The 20169-nt window shown below is 42.5% G+C and overlaps 1 protein-coding gene across 3 annotated transcripts in view; it reads left to right on the forward strand.

Annotated features, from left to right (window-relative positions):
* The window catches only part of LOC142311456 (arf-GAP with SH3 domain, ANK repeat and PH domain-containing protein 1-like), a 298879-nt gene that overhangs the window by 260837 nt on the left and 17873 nt on the right, over positions 1-20169 (forward strand). For 2 of the 3 annotated variants that reach the window (XM_075349907.1, XM_075349908.1), the window contains 10 exons: positions 359-450; positions 743-929; positions 3153-3238; positions 3353-3468; positions 4699-4766; positions 6548-6655; positions 8896-9130; positions 10891-11049; positions 18803-18869; positions 20013-20068. In XM_075349907.1, coding sequence (XP_075206022.1) covers positions 359-450; positions 743-929; positions 3153-3238; positions 3353-3468; positions 4699-4766; positions 6548-6655; positions 8896-9130; positions 10891-11049; positions 18803-18869; positions 20013-20068 — 1174 coding nt within the window. The remainder of the gene's footprint in view (positions 1-358; positions 451-742; positions 930-3152; positions 3239-3352; positions 3469-4698; positions 4767-6547; positions 6656-8895; positions 9131-10890; positions 11050-18802; positions 18870-20012; positions 20069-20169) is intronic. The other variant, XM_075349909.1, reaches the window with a different exon arrangement.

A 20169-nucleotide genomic window follows, 5' to 3' on the forward strand; every position in this document is an offset into this window, starting at 1 on the left:
CTGTCCGATTTTTTTTTTTTTTTGTTCACTGACCCAAAGACTTGTATTGGCAATTTTGATCGGTGAATCTCATCAATATCGGACAAGTCTCCTTGCTTTTATGCAGAACCACTGAGTTCGAGGGAAAAAAAATCAGACAGGTCAACTTCCCCAGAGACAATCATAGGTATGGGTGCTATCCGTGAAAAACATGGAATACACTCGTACGAGAAAAACGGATGTCTGAATAAGCCCTTATGGTGTTATTACCACATGTTGTAACGGAGGTTAAGGGATGTAGACTCAGGTTGAGTATTATTATTACTGCTAATATACAATGGACACATTCTTCTCACTTATCTCCATGGTGTATTTTCAGCTAGCAAAAAATGTTGGTAACTCTGGATTCAATGACATTGTAGAGGCCAATCTCCCATCTCCGACAATCAAGCCTACTATAGACAGTGCCATGTGAGTAGATCATGATTCTGTGTTGTGCAACTATTATTTGGTGGCTTTTTTACTTCAGAGTACCTGCAATTTGTCATCATAGTGATATGGAAATTCTTGATTACGTTGCCCATTGCTGTACCACTTTCTTCAAAAATCCACAATTGCTGAGGATCTAAGAAAGTTTATGAGCCAGTGATCTATACCATTCTACATGAGATTGACATGGCAAAGGTTTTTTGGAAATGTAGTTACCCTATAAATATCTTGTTAAGCTATTAACTAATTTTTCTCTTTTTGGTACATTTTATAGGACCACTAGGAAAGATTTCATTAACTCCAAGTATGTACACTGGTTATATACCAAAAGAAGCAACTTACACCCATTGACACGGCAGCATGATCTTCAAGATGCTGTTCGGTTTAAGGATATTTTTGCACTGATCCAGGCATATGCAGAAAAGGTTGATTTGACCGAGCCCTTGCCGCAACCAGCACAGGTAATTGTTGTGTTTTGAATGTTATGCTGATTAAATGGACTTTCATCAAATGCTGAAGTATAATACATGCTTTTATAGTATTTACAGGATATAAAGAACCATTCACTTGTTTTTTGCTTGCTCATTAGAAAATATGATGTGATGCAGTTGTAAATAAACCTAATTTGCAGTGAGGGCCAATTAGCAAAATTTAGAAAGTCTGATGTTTTAACTAAAACAGTCAAACAAGAACAATATATAACAAATGGTTCCTCCAAATTCAACACAATAACAATATATAACAAATGGTTCCTCCAAATTCAGCATAAGGACAATATATAACTAATGGTTCCTCCTATTTCAACACAAAATGCCACTTTTACCGACTGCTTCAGTCTCAAAATTATTCTACCCTCCATAACAAGCATTTTTAGGACTTGGTGAAGCATAGTTGGCTTTTATCATGTGCTGTAAGACACCAGCTTCTGTAAGTGTTCCTAGGTGAATATTAGCCAATTCTTCACCAGCAAGGGCCTCCAGTTCATTAATATTCTTGGGTTGTCAAGCGAGTGGTCCAAAAGTTAAGAGATTATTGCCTTGCATAAATAATAAAAAGGATACAAAAGTATTGAATATTCCTATAGATACAGTTGGAAACATAGATTGCAAGTTCAAAATGACAGGAACACTATAGCTACACTACCTGGACATAGCTAAAAAGGGAATCTACAGTATGACCAGATCCCTAAAGACCTGCAACAAGATTTGGTAGCAGCAGGCAGTGAGTCCAGTTTGCACAATAAGGCGAATAGTAATCCCTAAAGGTCTCCATGCCTGAACTTCAAGACGTGCATGCACCTCTACTGACCCAAAAGCTCAAGAAAATTTGTCTCCAATATGCTCAAAACCATATAAATAAGCCACAGACGTTCTTGAATTCTTTTATGTGGAAAGATAACACAAAACTGAGGTTTATAGGAGGAAGAATGATTCATAAGCTGAAAAGAACACTGTCTACAGTGAAGCATGCTGATGGCTCAATGATTCTCTGGGGCTCCCTCTGACACTGGAAACATGTATTGTGTGGAGGGAAGGGTTGAATCAATCAAGTATCTGGAAATCCTAAGAGAAAATGTCATCCCTGTGAGAGGAAGGTGCAATTTGGGTGTCATTGGATTTTCCAACAGGAGAATGATCCCAAGCGTAACTCAAAGGTGCACCAAGATTTCGTTTCAGAAAAAGTTACTGAATACTCTACAGTGGCCGTCAGACGAGAACTATATAGAAGATCTTTGCTGGGATTTGAAGATGGAGGTTGCAGCTCACAAACCTAATTCAGCTGTAGAATATTGCACATGAGGAATGGGTTAAGATTTCTAAGGAACCCTACAAGAAACTGGTGTCTGGCTATGTATCATGTTTACAGCAAATCATGAAAGCCAAAGGTGGATGCTCTACTTAATACCTGTCATGGGACACAATGAAGGCAACTGGGAAAAGGGCACCAGGAGTGACCCTCAGGCTAAGGGAACCCTAGCTATCTCTAATCCCAGAATTACCTTTGCAGTTGAGGACATCTGGGCCGCCACCCAGGCCCTGCTCCTACCCAGCCCTGATCTAGTTCCCCCGCTCCCCCACCCCAGGGGAGGACCGGGATCAGAGTGGTAGCCCCACAGAAAATAGACAGCTGGGGAAAACCAAAATTCAATCGCACTGCACCAACACGGACAAGGGGTAGATCCACAACAACAGCAAGCATACAGCAAAACTTGCACCAGTAGCTGCGCACGACTCCCTCTCTACGGCAGGACTTGGTAGAATGAGGTTCTATCAACTGCAAGGAAGAGGTGGCTGATGGGCCTTTTACGGAGGAGGGGAGTGGCCACAAAGGCTGTAGCTGAGCTCCAATTAAGCAACGTGCAGCAAGGGAAAACTGACATTAACCCTTCCTGCACCAACAGAAAGCAAAGTACATTTAATATAAGCCTCCAGAATAGGGAGGAAGCTCAAATAGTAGAACTGTCACAAATATCTTCACGGCGAGTTATAATCGTGACAATACCAAAGACACCTGTAATGAATGGGTGGAATAATTCTGAGACTGCTGAAGAAAAAAAAAAGTTGTATTTTGTGTAGAATTTGGAGAAACCACTTGGCATATCAGTTGTGTTGAGCTATTTATATTGTTCTTTTATTTATTTATTGCAAAGCGCAAACATTTTGTTATTTATTCATTTATTTTAGGAGGCTGGTGAGACCATTCTGCATTTGGCAGTCCTGTTGTCGGACAGAACGTCATTACATATTGTAGATTTTCTGGTTCATAATAGGTAAGTGATTGTCTACAATTGAATACAATATACAGTATGTAATTATAATAAGAGGTGCTTGTTTTATATATTGTCTGCATAGTTGACTAAAATATTTCAATATGTTTACTACAGTGGAAATCTAATGAAGCAGACTGTCCGAGGCAACACCGCGCTTCACTACTGCAGCTTGTACAACAAAACTGAGAGCATAAAACTTTTCCTGAGAGCTAAAGTCAATGTAAAGATAAGTAAGTGCCTAGTTACGTCAGTGACCTATATCCTCGGCCCTGTTTAATAATTCTTTTGCACCTCAAGTTAAAGGGGTTTTCCACTACTAGGACAATTGCTTTTGATTCCACAAGTTTGCCCCAGGTAAAATAATAAAGCCTATACTCACCTCCCATACCGGCGCCCTTTTAGTGATTCTGGGGTTCACATGGGGTTATGACGTCACGCGAGTCCCGCATCCAATCACTGCCAGCTTCCTTCTCATCCTTTGGACAAAATGAGTTAATCAACAGGAAGTAAGCGCAGCCATTGCTCTCACTTCCTGTTAATTGTTCGTTTGGTCCGAAGGCGAGGAGAAGGAAGCCGGCACTGATTGGCTGCGGGGCTCGTGTGACGTCACAATAATAAAGCAAATAATCGCCACTTATACCGGCACCCTTCCAGCAGTATCTGGGTTCACGGTGCCGGTGCTGATGTGGGGTTGTGACGTCACGTGATCCCTGTGTCCAATCAGCACCAGCTTCTGTCTCCCTGATTTCAAACCAAACGAGTCAATCAAGAGGAAGTGAGCGCAGCGGAAGCACTCACTTTCTGTTGATTGTTCATTTGGTCTAAAGGCAAGGAGACAGAAACCGTCACTGATTGGACACGAGGCAGACTCAAAATGGGTTGTCCTAGCAGTGGACAACCCCTTTAAAGTTTAGGTCTAACTGAACACCCAATCACACCCTTCATCTATAAATTTCTTTCTTACATCAGCATAGTTGTTTCACGTTTTTCCATCTTCTTTCCTTTGGATCATTACACACTAATACAAGACATTGTAATTATGCAGTGTGTTCACTGAATAAATGATCTCTCTAGTAAACAGTTCAGGTTCTAGCAGAAATATCGCACATAATGGGGCATACAGTATCATCCCCCTGTGAACGTCTTTCATGTCAAGATTCAGAAGACTTTGCCTACAACGCCATAGATTTTTACATTACCAGATAACTTTTCATTTTCTTTTCTCTCTTTATGCCTTAAGGGTGAAGAATTAAATTGGATAAGAATTTGCATGTCAAATAAATTATCACACAAAATTTTAAGAATGAAATTGTGAAAAATATGATTTTCTATGCTCTAATTCCTAAGAAGGCAGACGGTGCAATTGCTTACCTGCATTACTTACTGATAATCATTCTATCGCCCTTTCAGCTCTGTTGTTATAATTTCTCATGTTTTTTCATAACCTTTAATTTTTGCAGAAAATGAAGCTGGGGAAACTGCTCTTGATATTGCCAGACGCCTCAAGCATTGTCTTTGTGAAGATTTGGTAAGAGAATTGAAATGGTTACACATACACAACTCGCAGAGTGCGCACCTCATGCTGTCAGGATTCTCTGGTGTCAGCGGTGAGAGAGGATGGTCACGTGACAGCAAGTATGTGACATGCGTGCTTCTGGCCACTTTCCGGCTAGACGTGTGGGAGCTTGCTTAATTCACTTGTATTGATCTAGACTGCACATGTCTAGTCAGAATATGGCTGGAAGTATGCATATCACATATTTGTGGTCACATGGCCACCAGCTCTCACTGTTGACAAAGGATAATCTTGACAGCATGCAGTGCACACGCTGTGAGAATCAAGAAAGTCTGCAGTCACATTGAGTGACTGCAAATTTTTAAGCTACAGACCAGACAACCCCTTTAAGTAACATTAATTTTGAATTGCTTTCTTAACCATGTTGATTTCTACCTTTGTCCAGACTAGATCTTAGGTGAACCGCTTCATACTCGTGTTCCCCAATGTCATTTTGCTATTCATTTAATATGAATCAAATGTTTTAATTAAGGCCCCGTTACACGCAACGATGTATCTAACGATATATCGCCGGGGTCCCAGATTCCGTGACACACATCCAGCATCGTTAGCGACGTTGTTGCGTGTGACACCAACGAGCGGCCGTTAACAATGGAAAATACTCACCAAATCGCCCATCATTGACACGTCGTTCATTTTCAAAAAATCATTGGTTGTTGAGGACGCAGGTTGTTGGTCGTTTCTGCGGTAGCACACATCCCTATGTGTGCCCCCCCAGGAACGAGGAACAACACCATACCTGCGGCCACCCACAATGTGGAAGGAAGGAGGTCGGTGGGATATTCCGCCCCGCTCATCTCCACCCCTCCGCTTCTATTGGGCGTGATATAGAAGGGTTAAATGGTTTCTCTATTTCTTTATTAAAGATATTTTATTTCATTAGTAAGTAGTTCATAGTCATAGAGCCTTCGGATTAAGAGACAAGATCAAGGATTATTATTGTCTCTAAATGTTCTTCTTATCTTCTTCTTATCTCATATGCATGACTCTACATTTTTGTTTTGCTAAAACTTAAAGGTCATATGAGCAACTTGTGAAGTCCAGCTAGAAGCTTTTTTTGCAATATCACATTGATCTGTAAATGGTATAAATAAACTGTACTTTGGTTAAATAAACAGAAAATTGATTATGCCCACATGGATGCAGGTCTTTTTCTCCGAGCGCTCGATCTTGATTAGGTCTGAAGAGGCCTAATTCAGAGGACCTCACTGGTGATCCCATAAGCTGACTTGTGACAAAACAGAACAGCTACAACAGGCGGCCGCTGTGACGCCGAACAAACCTCCCCCTTACTAAGGAGGCGGTTCACCGGCCACAGCGACGTTGCTAGGCAGGTAAGTCCATGTGATGGGTGTTAGCGATGTTGTGCGCCACGGGCAGCGATTTGCCCGTGACGCACAACCGACGGGGGCGGGTGCTTTCACCAACGACATCACTGGCGATGTCGCTGTGTGTAAAGCCCCCTTTAGGGTTACTAATATGGGCCAATGCACTGAAACCAAATATAAACACTATATATTAAGCGTTATATTTGGCAGATTATGGACGGAAGAGCCTCAATAATCTACATATTACACTGGGGCATAAGTGCTGCAAACGTTAGTTGAACCCTTTTATTGCATTTCCGTTGATACTGAGTTGAGCATAACAAATTATATGGTCATCCAACTATGTATCTTCTTACTTAAACTTTTCTTTCATTGATCTTTCTAAATATTGTTTCTTTTAATTAGCTTCTCCAAGCTCAGAACAATCAGTTTAACATGCGTGTCCATGTGGAGTATGAGTGGCGGTTGCGCCAAGATGACATGTATGAAAGTGATGATGATCTTGATGAAAAGGTAAGAATTAAGGTAGCAATACACACAATACAATATTAATAGATTGATGGTTGAACCACAAGTATACAAACGATCGTCTAGTGAATGATCACTATATGTAGCTACAAACGCTACAAATACCTGACGAAGGACTTTTTGTGGGTATGTTCTAAGGACGTTTTCCCACATTAATCAAGGGAAAATTTTCCATACAACCAACTTCTTTTTCAGACAATAACCGTCTGCCAACATTGTGCTAAAAGGGTTGTTTATTGTTAATTTCTTAAAATTATTTTTTGCTCACCGCGCATCCAGTAGTATTCTAAATGAAATCCTTCATATGCACAGCCACTAAAACTATCAGAATAGTGTAAAAATGTAGCTTGTACTGACGAATTGATGTAAAAATGTGGCACATTCAGGGATGCCAGTCACTGTAAGAATAATGAGACAGCACTGATCCCACCTAGATAATCCAATTACGGACACGCTGAAGTTAAATACAGAAAGTCAGGACACACTTTAAAGTGAACCTACACAAATACCTGGAATCAGAAGCTATACGTGAGGAGGTCTCTGTACCGACTTCTTAAGTAGCTTGTTGTTTGTTGCGCTGCCTTCAGCAGATGATAGTGGACGCGATACACATGCTGGAGCGCCCCGGTCGGTGGTGCTCCGATAGAAACAAATCGTGTACAAAAATGCAAGTGACGTCACAAGCACAGGTGATGGCCACTACGGGCTCACACAAGGTCCAAAAAACTGACGCGTTTCGATGGGCAATGTGGCCTCCTTCGTCAGGGATGGCGGACCTTAGAACAGAGTTGCTTTTTAAAGGAGCAGGCTACATTTTTACACTATTCTGATAGTTTTTTAGTGGTTGTGCATAAGAAGGACTTCATTTAAAATACTACTGGATGCGCGGTGATCAAAAAGTGCTTATATTTTATTTTTAGGAAGTCTTAAGGGGGCTTTACACGCTGCGACATCGCTAATGCGGAGTCGTTGGGGTCACGGAATTTCTGACGCACATCCGGCCGCATTAGCGATGTTGCTGCGTGTGACACCGATGAGCGATTTTGCATCGTTGCAAAAATGTGCAAAATCGCTCATCGGTGACATGGGGGTCCATTCTCGATTATAGTTACTGCAGCAGTAACGATGTAGTTCGTCGCTCCTGCGGCAGCACACATCGCTATGTGTGACGCCGCAGGAACGAGGAACCTCACCTTACCTGCCTCCCGGCCGCTATGAGGAAGGAAGGAGGTGGGCGGGATGTTCCGGCCACTCATCTCCGCCCCTCCGCTTCTATTGGGCGGCCGCTCAGTGACGTCGCTGTGACGCCGCACGGACCGCCCCCTTAGAAAGGAGGCAGTTCGCCGGTCACAGCGACGTCGCCGGGCAGGTAAGTATGTGTGATGGGTCTGCGCGATGTTGTGCGGCACGGGCAGCGAATTTGCCCGTGTCGCACAACAGATGGGGGCGGGTACCCACGCTAGCGATATCGGGACCGATATCGCAGCGTGTAAAGCCCGCTTTACACACAGGGCTCCCTGTTCACTCGCAGCTGCAGCACTATATTTGCGCTGGTGTTTAATTTATCTAATTTATCTATTGTTAATTTCTCTCACATTGTTTTTTTGAGATTATACGGTTTGTCCCAGGTAGTAAAACACTTTGGCCCCGATTCACTAAGACTGGTGTTACATGCCCCAGTATTAATGAGAGGTGTGTAAGAATAAGATACACTGAATTCATTAAGAGGTGAGCACCATCTAATGAATTTGGCGCATGTTATCAGTATCGTGCACTTACATGTACTTTTCCAGGAATATTATTCCATTCGGGGGCTGGAGTAAGAATTCTGGGGTAGGAAATGCCACCACTTTCCATGGATTTGAAGGGCGGGTATAGCCACACTCTGTCCCACCTCAGCTCTTTCCTATCTGTGCCCCTTTTGGTAGAGCTGCTGGTACCCAAAAATTGCATATTGAGCATTCAAAGTTTTTTACACTAGTTTTCTGGCCTAAACACTATGATAAATTGGCTTTCATGTCGTCGTTCTCTCGCATGGTCTGTAATACCACACACATAATATAGACAACAATTGGGATCTTGTGTTTTTGATTGATTTTTTTTTTTTTTTTTTAAAATGTCCAACAGGGATAGTTACAAAATGTGATAAATACTCTTATTGCGTCCATTCTTGATATATGAAGAGCATTGCACATAAACATAAAATGATTTCATCTTCTTCTTAGCTGGGCCCTGTTAAGAAGGAGAGATCTCTACGACCGTACAGTTGCTTCCAATCACCCAGTGCTCAGTTCTCAGACAGAGGACCACCAACTTCATTCTTACGGCGAGCATCTCAGGTGTCTCAGATGTCTCAAGAATCACGCTATGATCTAGGCGGAGGACAAACATGCAGTGAAAATGCCATGACACCAACAGCCCCCTTCACCCCTCCACTGCCTCCACGCAATCCTATTAGAGGTAGGCAAACCCAAAAAAGTGATCCTTGTGTTAATGACCTATAGCAAGTACTGGTATGTAAAGATCAGGACTATGAATGATGTCAACTATGCTCAGTCTATACCTCCGTAACTTACTGTACGCAGTAAAAATTAACATCCAAATTCAAAAAAATTTTTAAAAAAATTATTTTTTTGTAACAGGGACACGTTAGACAAAACTACACTGTATTGTACCTATGCAGGACATATTATAACATAAATTTTTCATGGTGTTCCTTCACATGTCAGTCCGTTTTACATAATGGCAGCATATGGAAAGGCTTACAATATAGAGGCATATCAAAGAGTAAAGGTATCAATGTGGTAGAAAAAAGAAATGGCTGCACATCCAAAATTCATAAGTTGATCTAATGCCACTAGGCAAAAAATTAAATACCTGAACATGAGGTTCTTGGTTTAACATTCCGATCAGACTGTATGAAGCCCACTGCCACTTCACGGCGAACCTCTGAGTGGGTCCCTACTCTGACGCCTTAATGGTGTGGAACCGTGTGCCAACCATCGCCACAGCAACAATGCACCAGCAGGGCAGGTGACCTGGTGCCTCACAGCCCCCATGCTATTGTTGCTAAAGAGTAAAGGTATAATGCTAGGTGAACCAATTTGCTGAATGGTACATGACTTGAAAGGACCCTCTTTTGTTTTATATTTTTATGATTATATTTTGTCACATACTTGTAACGGGATCTCTTTGGGTTGCGGGCTTTTTGTTTTCTCTAAAGCCAGAACCAAAATTTATAGCAAAAGAGAGAGGCCTTGATTCATGAAGACCGGCATTGTTCACATCATTTTTGATGAGGAGATTAGCTGGAGTCAGACACTACTGTTTCTTGTAGAAGCATACTCCCCTCCAGGAATTGGGGGTGTCGGACCAGTGCTGAGCACCATTGTGTGCATCTGGCCAGAAATCTGACTCAAGTTCCTGCTAAAGTAAGGTTTGTCGCATAGTGAACACCACTTCTTGCTGGAGTTTGACAAAAATAAGTGAAAATGCCAAAGTTAAAAAAATATTAATGCAGCCTTGAGTTGCACCAACATTTTTGAATCTGGCCCCACTGGAAGCTTAAAGGGCTATTCCCATCTCGAAGATGCTATCCCAATATAATACTAGCAAATACCTCCAATTAGAAATGTAGTATAGTTCCCCTGATGAGCTTTGTTGCTTATCTCATGTGCAGGGCATTGCAGGACCTTAGGTATCCAGGGTTACAACCACGCATATAGTCATAGTTAGTTGGTTGCTAGTGGTCATAACCATGGATACCTAAGGTCCTGGAATGACCTGACCATGAGATTAGTATGAGATTAGCGACAGTGAATCAGAAGAACTACATTTCTAATTGGAGGGATTTGCTAATATTTATTATTACACCTACTACATATTAGGATAGGATCTTGGGGATGGGAATACCCATTTAAAGCTTTACACATGAAGCTGGCCTGAAAGCAAAGGTTCATGTGGTTGTTATAGGGGAGAGATGGGAGGCGGTCCTGCCTAGTTTTATCCCCTTTACCTTCCAGTGAGATTGTTCTAAGGTTCATGGGATAGGAGGGAACACCAGACATAATAATCGGGGGCCTAGTTTGATCTTTGCCATGGGCCACTTACTTCTGTGTAGAGTAACCAAATGTGTGATGGGAAGAAATCTATTTAGGGAGATATTGAAAGTCGATCATATACCTTTACATTACAATGCATGCATATTGTTTTTTTCTCAGCACCCAATGTTCCACCACCTCCTCCCCCTGCTAGTCCATCACCTGTCCCCAAAAAGCTGCCTGCCACACCTCCATTGACTACAAAGCACAAGAGGGCACTTTCAGAGCCTGCACCTATTATTCCACACAGCCCCTCTAGTCAAAGCAATCTGCACTTTGGTAAGGGGAACTTCACTTAGTCTGTTGATGAGTATATTATAATTGGAATAGTGTGATTTGTATTTATTATGTATGCTTACTTACTAAACAATGTTACATCACAGTACCTTAAAGGGGAATTGCCATCTCCAAGATCCTATCCCAATATGTAGTAGATGTAATAAAAATAATATTATCAAATACCTCCCATTAGAAATGTAATATATATCTGCTGATATAGCCTTGTCTCTTACTGCAGGTGCAGGGCATTGTAGCTTAGGTATCTATGGTAGCGAAGACAAGCAACTAACTGACCAATTAACTGTCACTATATGAGTGGACGTAACCATGGATACCTAAGCTACAATGCCCTGAACATGAGGTAAGCGACATAAAACTGCTTCTCAATAAATTAGAATATCATCAAAAATATAATATGCTAGCTGTAGTACCTGGCATTGCCTGTTATAGTAACTGTCTCTCCCACTCTCTCACTCCCTCTACCTCTCTCTCACTCACTCTCCCTCTCTCTCACTCTCCCTCCCTCTCTCTCACTCACTCTCACTGTGTGTATGTATTTCTCTGTGTCTGTATGTGTGTCTCTTTGTCTGTATGTGTGTCTCTTTGTCTGTATGTGTGTCTCTTTGTCTGTATGTGTGTCTCTATCTCTGTGTGTCTCTATCTCTGTGTGTCTCTGTCTGTGTGTGTCTGTCTCTACCAAAATCATATTACCTCACACATAAACTGTCTTATACTAAGAATGTCCTCCGTTGCCTATAGCTCCTAATAATGATCTGTAGCTCTCAGCTCCATTGACTTTATTGTAAGCAGGTTTTTTGTCTCACAACTGTAAAGCGCGGGGTTAAATTTTCCCCTCAAAACATAGTTTATGGCGTTCCCTGAGTCAAGTGAGGCATCTGTGCAAAATTTTGTGATTGTAAATGCAACAGTGCAGTTTCATTTGGCGGACATACATACATACATACATACAGTCATATGAAAAAGTTTGGGCACCCCTTTTAATTTTAACCTTTTTTCTTTATAACAAATTGGGTTTTCGCAACAGCTATTTCTGTTTCATATATCTAATAACTGATGGACTGAGTAAGGCTACTTTCACACATCAGTTTTTTGCAATCGGGCATAATCCGGTTCGTGCCTGATGGAACGGATCCGTGTCAGAGTGTGTAAAAACTGATGCGACGGATCCGGTAAATAACGGATCCGTTTTTTTTGGTTTTTTTTAAAAGCTGAGAGAGAGGGAGAGACCCCGGCACTCCCGCACGCATCATCCCCGTACACACCCCGGCACTCCCGCACGCATCATCCCCGCACACACTCCGAGATTCCTGCACGCATCATCCCCGCACACACCCCGAGACTCCTGCATGCATCATCACCGCAGACACCCCAGCACTCCCGCACGCATCATACCTGCACACACCCAGACACTCCCGCACGCATCATCCCCGCACACACCCCGGCACTGCCGCACGCATAATCACTGCACACACCCCGGCACTGCCGCACGCATCATCACTGCACACACCCCGGCACTGCCGCACGCATCATCCCCGCACACACCCCGACACTCCCGCACTCATCATCATCACCGCACACCCCGACACTACCTCAGTGACATCACTGCTGACAGCGCGACTCCCTCAGTTGCTGCGTGAAGCTGATAGAGAGCGGCGGTGTTCCACGGCCGCTCCTGTCAGCTTCATGTAGCAGAGCTGAAAGCGTCGCAGGACCTCTGTGGATTACATTGGACCAGGAGGGGTATTTGGGGATTTTAATAAAATGGTGAAAGAGGGTGTTTTTTTGTCCTTTATTCCAAATAAAGTATTTTTTTGGGTGTATGTGTTTATTTACTTTCCCTTACAGGTTAATCATTGGGGGTGTCTCATAGATGCCTCCCATGATTAACCCCTTATTACCTCTATTGCCACTGCACCAGGGCAATTCGGGATGAGCCGGGACTGTCCCATCTAATGCACGCTGTAATTCCGGGCGGCTGCTGGCTGATATTGTTAGGCTGGGGGGCTCCCCATAACGTGGAGCTCCCCATCCTGAGAATACCAGCCTTCAGCCGTGTGGCTTTACCCTGGCTGGTATCAAAATTGACACGCCGTTTTTTTTAAATTATTTATTTTATTGCAATATATAGACCCGCCCACTGGCGGCTGTGATTGGTTGCAGTGAGACAGCTGTCACTCAGCGTGGGGGCGTGTCTGACTGCAACCAATCATAGGCACCGGTGGGCGGGGAAACCAGTGAATACGAGATTGAATAATGGGCGGCCGGCATTTTCAAATCAGGAGAAGCCGCCAGAGCAGCGTGACAGCCGTGCAGCGCCGTGCCCGTGATCGGTGAGTGGGTGAGAGTGAGTGAATGAGTCAGTCTGTGAGTGTGAGAGAGAGAGAGAGGCTGGGGCCACACAGGACACTACTGCGATGCTCGCATGACACTCGGGTTGTGCTGGCAGCACAGCAGGAGCCAAGTGTCATGCTAGTGTCCCTGCGTCTGCGGTCCGACCGTGCGAGCGGACAACAGCTGCGGGGGGCAGGCAGGCTCTCAGGAGGGGCAGGCTGGCACGGAGGAGGGGAAGGTGGGATTTACCTCCCTCTCTCCTCCGTAGCCGGCTATTGCGACTCTCGCTCTGCATGCATGGTACACGGTGTACCGCGAGTGCAGTGCGATTTTTCTCTTACCCCATTCACTTGAATGGGTGTGAGAGAAAAGAGTCTCGCATTAGTTGCAGCATGCTGTGATTGTTTTCTCGGTCCGATTAGGGCTGAGAAAATAATCGCTCATGTGCGCTGACACACAGGCTACTAAAATTGGTCCGAGTGGAATGCGATGTTTTATCACACTCCACTCGCACCGATTTTCTTAGGCCAGAGAATCACTTCTGGGCATGCTCAGAAGTAAAAAACGAATCCGGTACATGCTTCCGGCGTTTGATGCATGCCACCGGATTCGGCGTGCATAGACTTTCATTATGCACCATGCCGCACAGCGCTGCACCGGGCGCTGTGCGTTTTTTTTTATGAGACAAAAAACGTTGCATGAAACGTTCCATGCGGCCACCGCATTCATTAATTAAGCCGCATCTGGAAAAAGCCGGATGCAATGCAAGGTCATCAGGCACAATCCGGCGACAATACAAATCAATGGGGATAAAATGGATGCGGTACCGGATCCATTTTAACCGTTTTTTTCCAGATTGTGCCTGATGGGAAAAACCTGATGTGTGAAACTAGCCTAAGGCTGCTTTCACACATCAGTTATTTGCCATCAGGCACAATCCGGCAAAAACATGAAAAAAAAGGATCCGGCGTCTGTTGCCGCCGGATCCGTTTTTTCCCCCATAGACTTTCATTAGCGCCGGATTGTGCCGGATGGCCTTGCGTTTCATCCGTTTTTTGCCGGCAAAATGTACTTGCCTGGCGGCCGGATGAAACGTTGAAGTGAACGTTTTTGTGTCCGGCCAAAAAAAAACCGGATCGCGCCGTACGGCATGTTTTATAATGGAAGCCTATGGACGCCGGATTCGGCGTAATGCGGCAAAAAAAACAGATCTGGCGGCTGGATCCGTTTTTTTGAAATGAGCATGCTCAGTATCACACCGGATCTGTCAAAGAACTGAAGGAACTGATGCAACTGATCCGTTTTTTCGCCTGATCCGTCGCATCAGTTTTTTCGCCGGATCGTGCCTGATGGTAAAAATCTGATGTGTGAAAGCAGCCTAATACTTCTGGATTGAAATGAGGTTTATTGTACTAACAGAAAATGTGCAATTCGCATTTAAACAAAATTTGACTGGTGCAAAAGTATGGGCACCCTTATCAATTTCTTGATTTGAACACTCCTAACTACTTTTTACTGACTTACTAAAGCACTAAATTGGTTTTGTAACCTCATTGAGCTTTGAACTTCATAGGCAGGTGTATCCATTCATGAGAAAATGTATTTAAGGTGGCCACTTGCAAGTTGTTCTCCTATTTCAATCTCCTAGGAAAAGTGGCATCATGAGCTCCTCAAAACAACTCTCAAATGATCTGAAAACAAAGATTATTCAACATAGTTGTTCAGGGGAAGGATACAAAAAGTTGTCTCAGAGATTTAAACTGTCAGTTTCCACTGTGAGGAACATAGTAAGGAAATGGAAGAACACAGGTACAGTTCTTGTTAAGCCCAGAAGTGGCAGGCCAAGAAAAATATCAGAAAGGCAGAGAAGAAGAATGGTGAGACCAGTCAAGGACAATCCACAGACCACCTCCAAAGACCTGCAGCTTCATCTTGCTGCAGATGGTGTCAATGTGCATCGGTCAACAATACAGCGCACGTTGCACAAGGAGAAGCTGTATGGGAGAGTGATGCGAAAGAAGCCGTTTCTGCAAGCACGCCACAAACAGTCGCCTGAGGTATGCAAAATCACATTTGGACAAGCCAGTTACATTTTGTAAGAAGGTCCTGTGGACTGATGAAACAAAGATTGAGTTGTTTGGTCATACAAAAAGGCGTTATGCATGGAGGCAAAAAAACATGGCATTCCAAGAAAAGCACTTGCTATCCACAGTAAAATTTGGTGGAGGTTCTATCATGCTTTGGCGCTCTGTGGCCAATGCCGGCACCGGGAATTTTGTTAAAGTTGAGGGTCGCATGGATTCAACTCAGTATCAGCAGATTCTTGACAATAATGTGCAAGAATCAGTGACGAAGTTGAAGTTACGCAGGGGATGGAAATTTCAGCAAGACAATGATCCAAAACACCGCTCCAAATCTACTCAGGCATTCATGCAGAGGAACAATTACAATGTTCTGGAATGGCCATCCCAGTCCCCAGACCTGAATATCATTGAACATCTGTGGGATGATTTGAAGCGTGCTGTCCATGCTCGGCGACCATCAAACTTAACTGAACTGGAATTGTTTTGTAAACAGGAATGGTCAAATATACCTTCATCCGGGATCCAGGAACTCATTAAAAGCTACAAGAAGCGACTAGAGGCTGTTAATTTTTGCAAAAGGAGGATCTACAAAATATTAATGTCACTTTTATGTTGAGGTGCCCATACTTTTGCACCTGTCAAATTTTGTTTAAATGTGGATTGCACATTTTCTGTTAGTACAATAAACCTCATTTCAATCCAGAAATATTACTCAGTCCATCAGTTATTAGATATATGAAACTGAAATAGCTGTTGCAAAAACCCAAATTGTAATAAAGAAAAAAGGTTAACATTAATAGGGGTGCCCAAACTTTTTCATATGACTGTACATACACACACACACACACACACACACACACACACACACACGCACACGCACACGCACACACACGCACACATACACTCAGCTTTATATATTACTAGCTGTAGTGCCCGGGCGTTGCCCGGGATAGTAACTGTCTCTCTATCTGTGTCACTATCTGTATCTGTCCCTGTCTGCTTCTGTCTGTCCGTCTATTTTTCTTCCTCTGTCTGTCTGTGTGTCTGTCTCTATCAGTGTCTGTCTCTGTCTTTTTGTCTCTTTATCTATTTCTCTGTCTATTTTGCTATCTCTCTGTCTGTGTTTCTTTGTTTTTCCCTGTCTGTTTGTCCCTGTCTGTCTCTGTCTTTCTCTTTTGGTCGGTCTCGTTCCCTGTCGGTCTCGTTCCCTGTCGGTCTCGTTCCCTGTCGGTCTCTTTCGCTGTCGGTCTCTTTCGCTGTCTCTCTGTCTGTCACTTTCCCGGTCTGTCACTTTCCTTGTCTGTCACTTTCCCTGTCTGTCACTTTCCCTGTCTGTCACTTTCCCTGTCTGTCACTTTCCCTGTCTGTCTGTTTTTCTCTGTCTGTCTGTCTCTTTCCCTGTCTGCCTCTGTCTGTCTTTGTCTGCATCTTTTCCTGTCTGCCTCTGTCTGTCTTTTTCCCAATGTGTCTTTCTGTCTGTATGGCTTTTTTTTTCCTATCTGTCTGTCTCTGTCTGTTTCCATGTGTGCCTCTTTCTTGGTCTGTGCCTGTCTGTCTCTGTCTGTCAGTGTATGCCTGTGTGTGTTTCCCCACCGACATCCTATTACCTCACACATAAGCTTCTTGTACTGTAATTGTCCTTTGTTCCTATAGCAACCAATCACAGCTGCTATTAATAACCTGTAGTTTCCAGCTCCATTCACTTTAATGGATGCAGGGTTTTTGGAGAGTAACTGTAAAGCGCGAGGTTACATTTTCTTGTCAAAATATAGTCTGACGTTCCCTGAGTCACATAGGGCGTCTGTGCAAAATTTTGTGATTGTAAATAGGAGGGTGCGGATTCCTTTAGCGGACATACATACACTCAGCTTTATATAATTGATATAGAGTCATTACACACAGAGTGATCTATTTCAAGTGTTTATTTCTGTTAATATTGATGATTATGGCTTATAGCCAATGAAAACCCAAAAGTCATTATATTACCTGTTCACACTGCCAAAAGTACCAATACCTGGTTTAGTAACCACAGTATCACTGTACTTGATTGGCCAGCAAACTCGCCTGACCTAAACCCCATTGAGAATCTATGGAGTATTGTCAAGAGGAAGATGAGAGACACCGGACCCAACAATGAAGACGAGCTGAAGGCTGCCATCAAAGCAACCTGGGCTTCCATAACACCTCAGCAGTGCCACAGGCTGATCGCCTCCATGCCACGCCGCATTGATGCAGTAATTCATGCAAAAAGAGCCCCGACCAAGTATTGAGGCATTTACTGTACAGACTTCTCAGTAGGCGCCAATATTTGTGTTTAAAATCATTTTTTCATTTGGTCTTATTAATATTCTAATTTTCTCAGATAATGACTTTTGGATTTTCATTGGCTGTAAGCCATAATTATCAACATTAACAGAAATAAGCACATGAAATAGATCACTGTGTGTGTAATGACTCTAAATAATATATGTGTTTCCCTTTTGTATTGAATTACAGAAATAAATTAACTTTTTGATGATATTCTAATTTATTGAGATGCACTTGTAGCTAATCAGGAGAACTATACTACATTTCTAATTGGATGTATTTGCTAGCATTCTTATTACCACACCTACTACATATTGGGATTGGATCTTGGAGATGCAAAACCCCTTTTAATGTCAAAGTGCAGGGTAAAAAAATAAGAGGCATGCAGGTATTAAAGGGAATCTATCAGCAGGTTATTGCTATTTAATATGAAAGCAGCATAAGGTAGGGGCAGAGTTTCTGATTCAAGAGATGTTACTTGCTCCGCAACTTGCTGTAGTTTCAATACATTCAGTGTTTTATCAGCAGGAGATCATTACTCGAGAATTTGGTGTCATGGGCAGGTGAATCAGGCTAATCTGTGTATCACCCCTCACCACTGATTGGCAGCTTGCTGACAATGTACAGTGTACACAGGAGGCTGACAGTCAGTGGTGTGGGTGGGTTACACACAGCTTAGTATTCAAAGCAAATATTGCTGAAATCAGGCACTCTGCCCCTTAATCATGCTGCTCTAAGATTCCTTAGCAAAAAAACATTGATGGATTCCCTTTAAGTTCTTTACAATTATGTTCATCCATTGGAGGCAGACATTTCACGTTCTGTATCAATAATCATAAAAAAATCAAGTTATTTAACACATTTAAGATATTTTTTAATGTTAGGCTCGTTTTAAATGGAAGGACTTTATTCTCCTGTATATTGTATTAACCCAAAAGCAAAACGTGTTGTCTGTGTATAGTGTTCTTCTCATATCAAGGATTGAAAGGTCAAATGTCTTCATATTCCAGATTACGGCTCGTGTTGTACTTCTCCATCCAAGTTTCTCCAATCAGAAGTTATGTCTAGGAGACCAAGGTACATATAGATCATATATCAATTTAAATCAGTTTATTAATGTTTTGGGTTTTTTTTATTGCATGCCAAAAATAAAAATCATTCTGAATGCAGGGTCTTCTGCCAGTCTCCCTACAATCACTAGCACATATGTTCCAATGCTACATCTCAAAATGTTGTTTTCTTTATAGGCACATTGTACTGGTACATAGAGGTACATCTGTACCGTATATACCAGTACACCTCCAATATATATGTAATAAAGTGCCTCCAGCTCTCAAAAATTAGATTTTTTTCTTAGAAATACATTTTATTATATATGAAAGGGGCTTGGGACATAAGTGTGCAGTTGCTCTATGTGTCTCCAGACTGCTGAATCATGACAGTTCACAGTGTGCACGTTCCCTGGTATTGTTAGTGCGAGTAACATAATTGCATGCATGTAATTTGGATACTTGCAGTCATGCAGCACCTATACACGCCATAGAGGTGAATAAAAAGAAGACAGACTCATCTAGCCTCCAGTCACATAGTGATTTTGTCCCAAGACTGGACAACCGCTTTCACTCCAAATTTTAATTTACCATTGACATAGCCATATGTTTTTTAGCTGGAAGTTTTGAAAGAAACCATTCATTTTTTCATACAATGTAGTGAAAAATTCCAAGTGCGATGAAATGGTAGAAACAAATACAATTCCACCATTGGGTTTTTGTTTTTACAGTGTTGACTGTCTTTACGGTATTCATTCATCACTTTCTAATATTTTCTTTGTGGCTAGGGGACAATGAAATGGTAAATGGGTTTGGCTAGGGGAGGGTAGCCTAAAATTTGCCATGATCTAGCCATATTTTTCTTCTTGGAAAGTTGGGAAGTATAACTGAAGTCAGCATTGACTGATGTGTCACATGTCTGTAAAACAGAAAAATGTCTGCAGCCGGTCTCTGATCACTAGTAGTGTTTTCTTCGGCCAAATACTGGACTTTTTTAATGCAGCTGGTGGCTGGAGACCTGTGAAAACACAAAATGAGAGTCCATTAGTTATGCCATTGTCTTTGTTGGCTAAAAGACCAAATATTTCTGAGAGAAAAATTACCCATGAAAATCCTCTTTTACATTTGGCAGTTAGTATGTGCTTATATTGTTTGTCTTTGTGTTTTACAGTATTGGATCACCAAAGCTCAGTAGTCTTCATGAAGTGCCCGAAATCCCACCAAAAGGTAAAGGATCCTCGCGTTAATGTTGTGGCATTTTATTTTATTAATTTACTGTATATGGAACACAATCATTTAGAATTGTAGCTCAAGTGCCTTCTTCAGTT

This window comes from Anomaloglossus baeobatrachus, chromosome 5 (assembly GCF_048569485.1).
Source record: "Anomaloglossus baeobatrachus isolate aAnoBae1 chromosome 5, aAnoBae1.hap1, whole genome shotgun sequence".
Taxonomy (NCBI): domain Eukaryota; kingdom Metazoa; phylum Chordata; class Amphibia; order Anura; family Aromobatidae; genus Anomaloglossus; species Anomaloglossus baeobatrachus.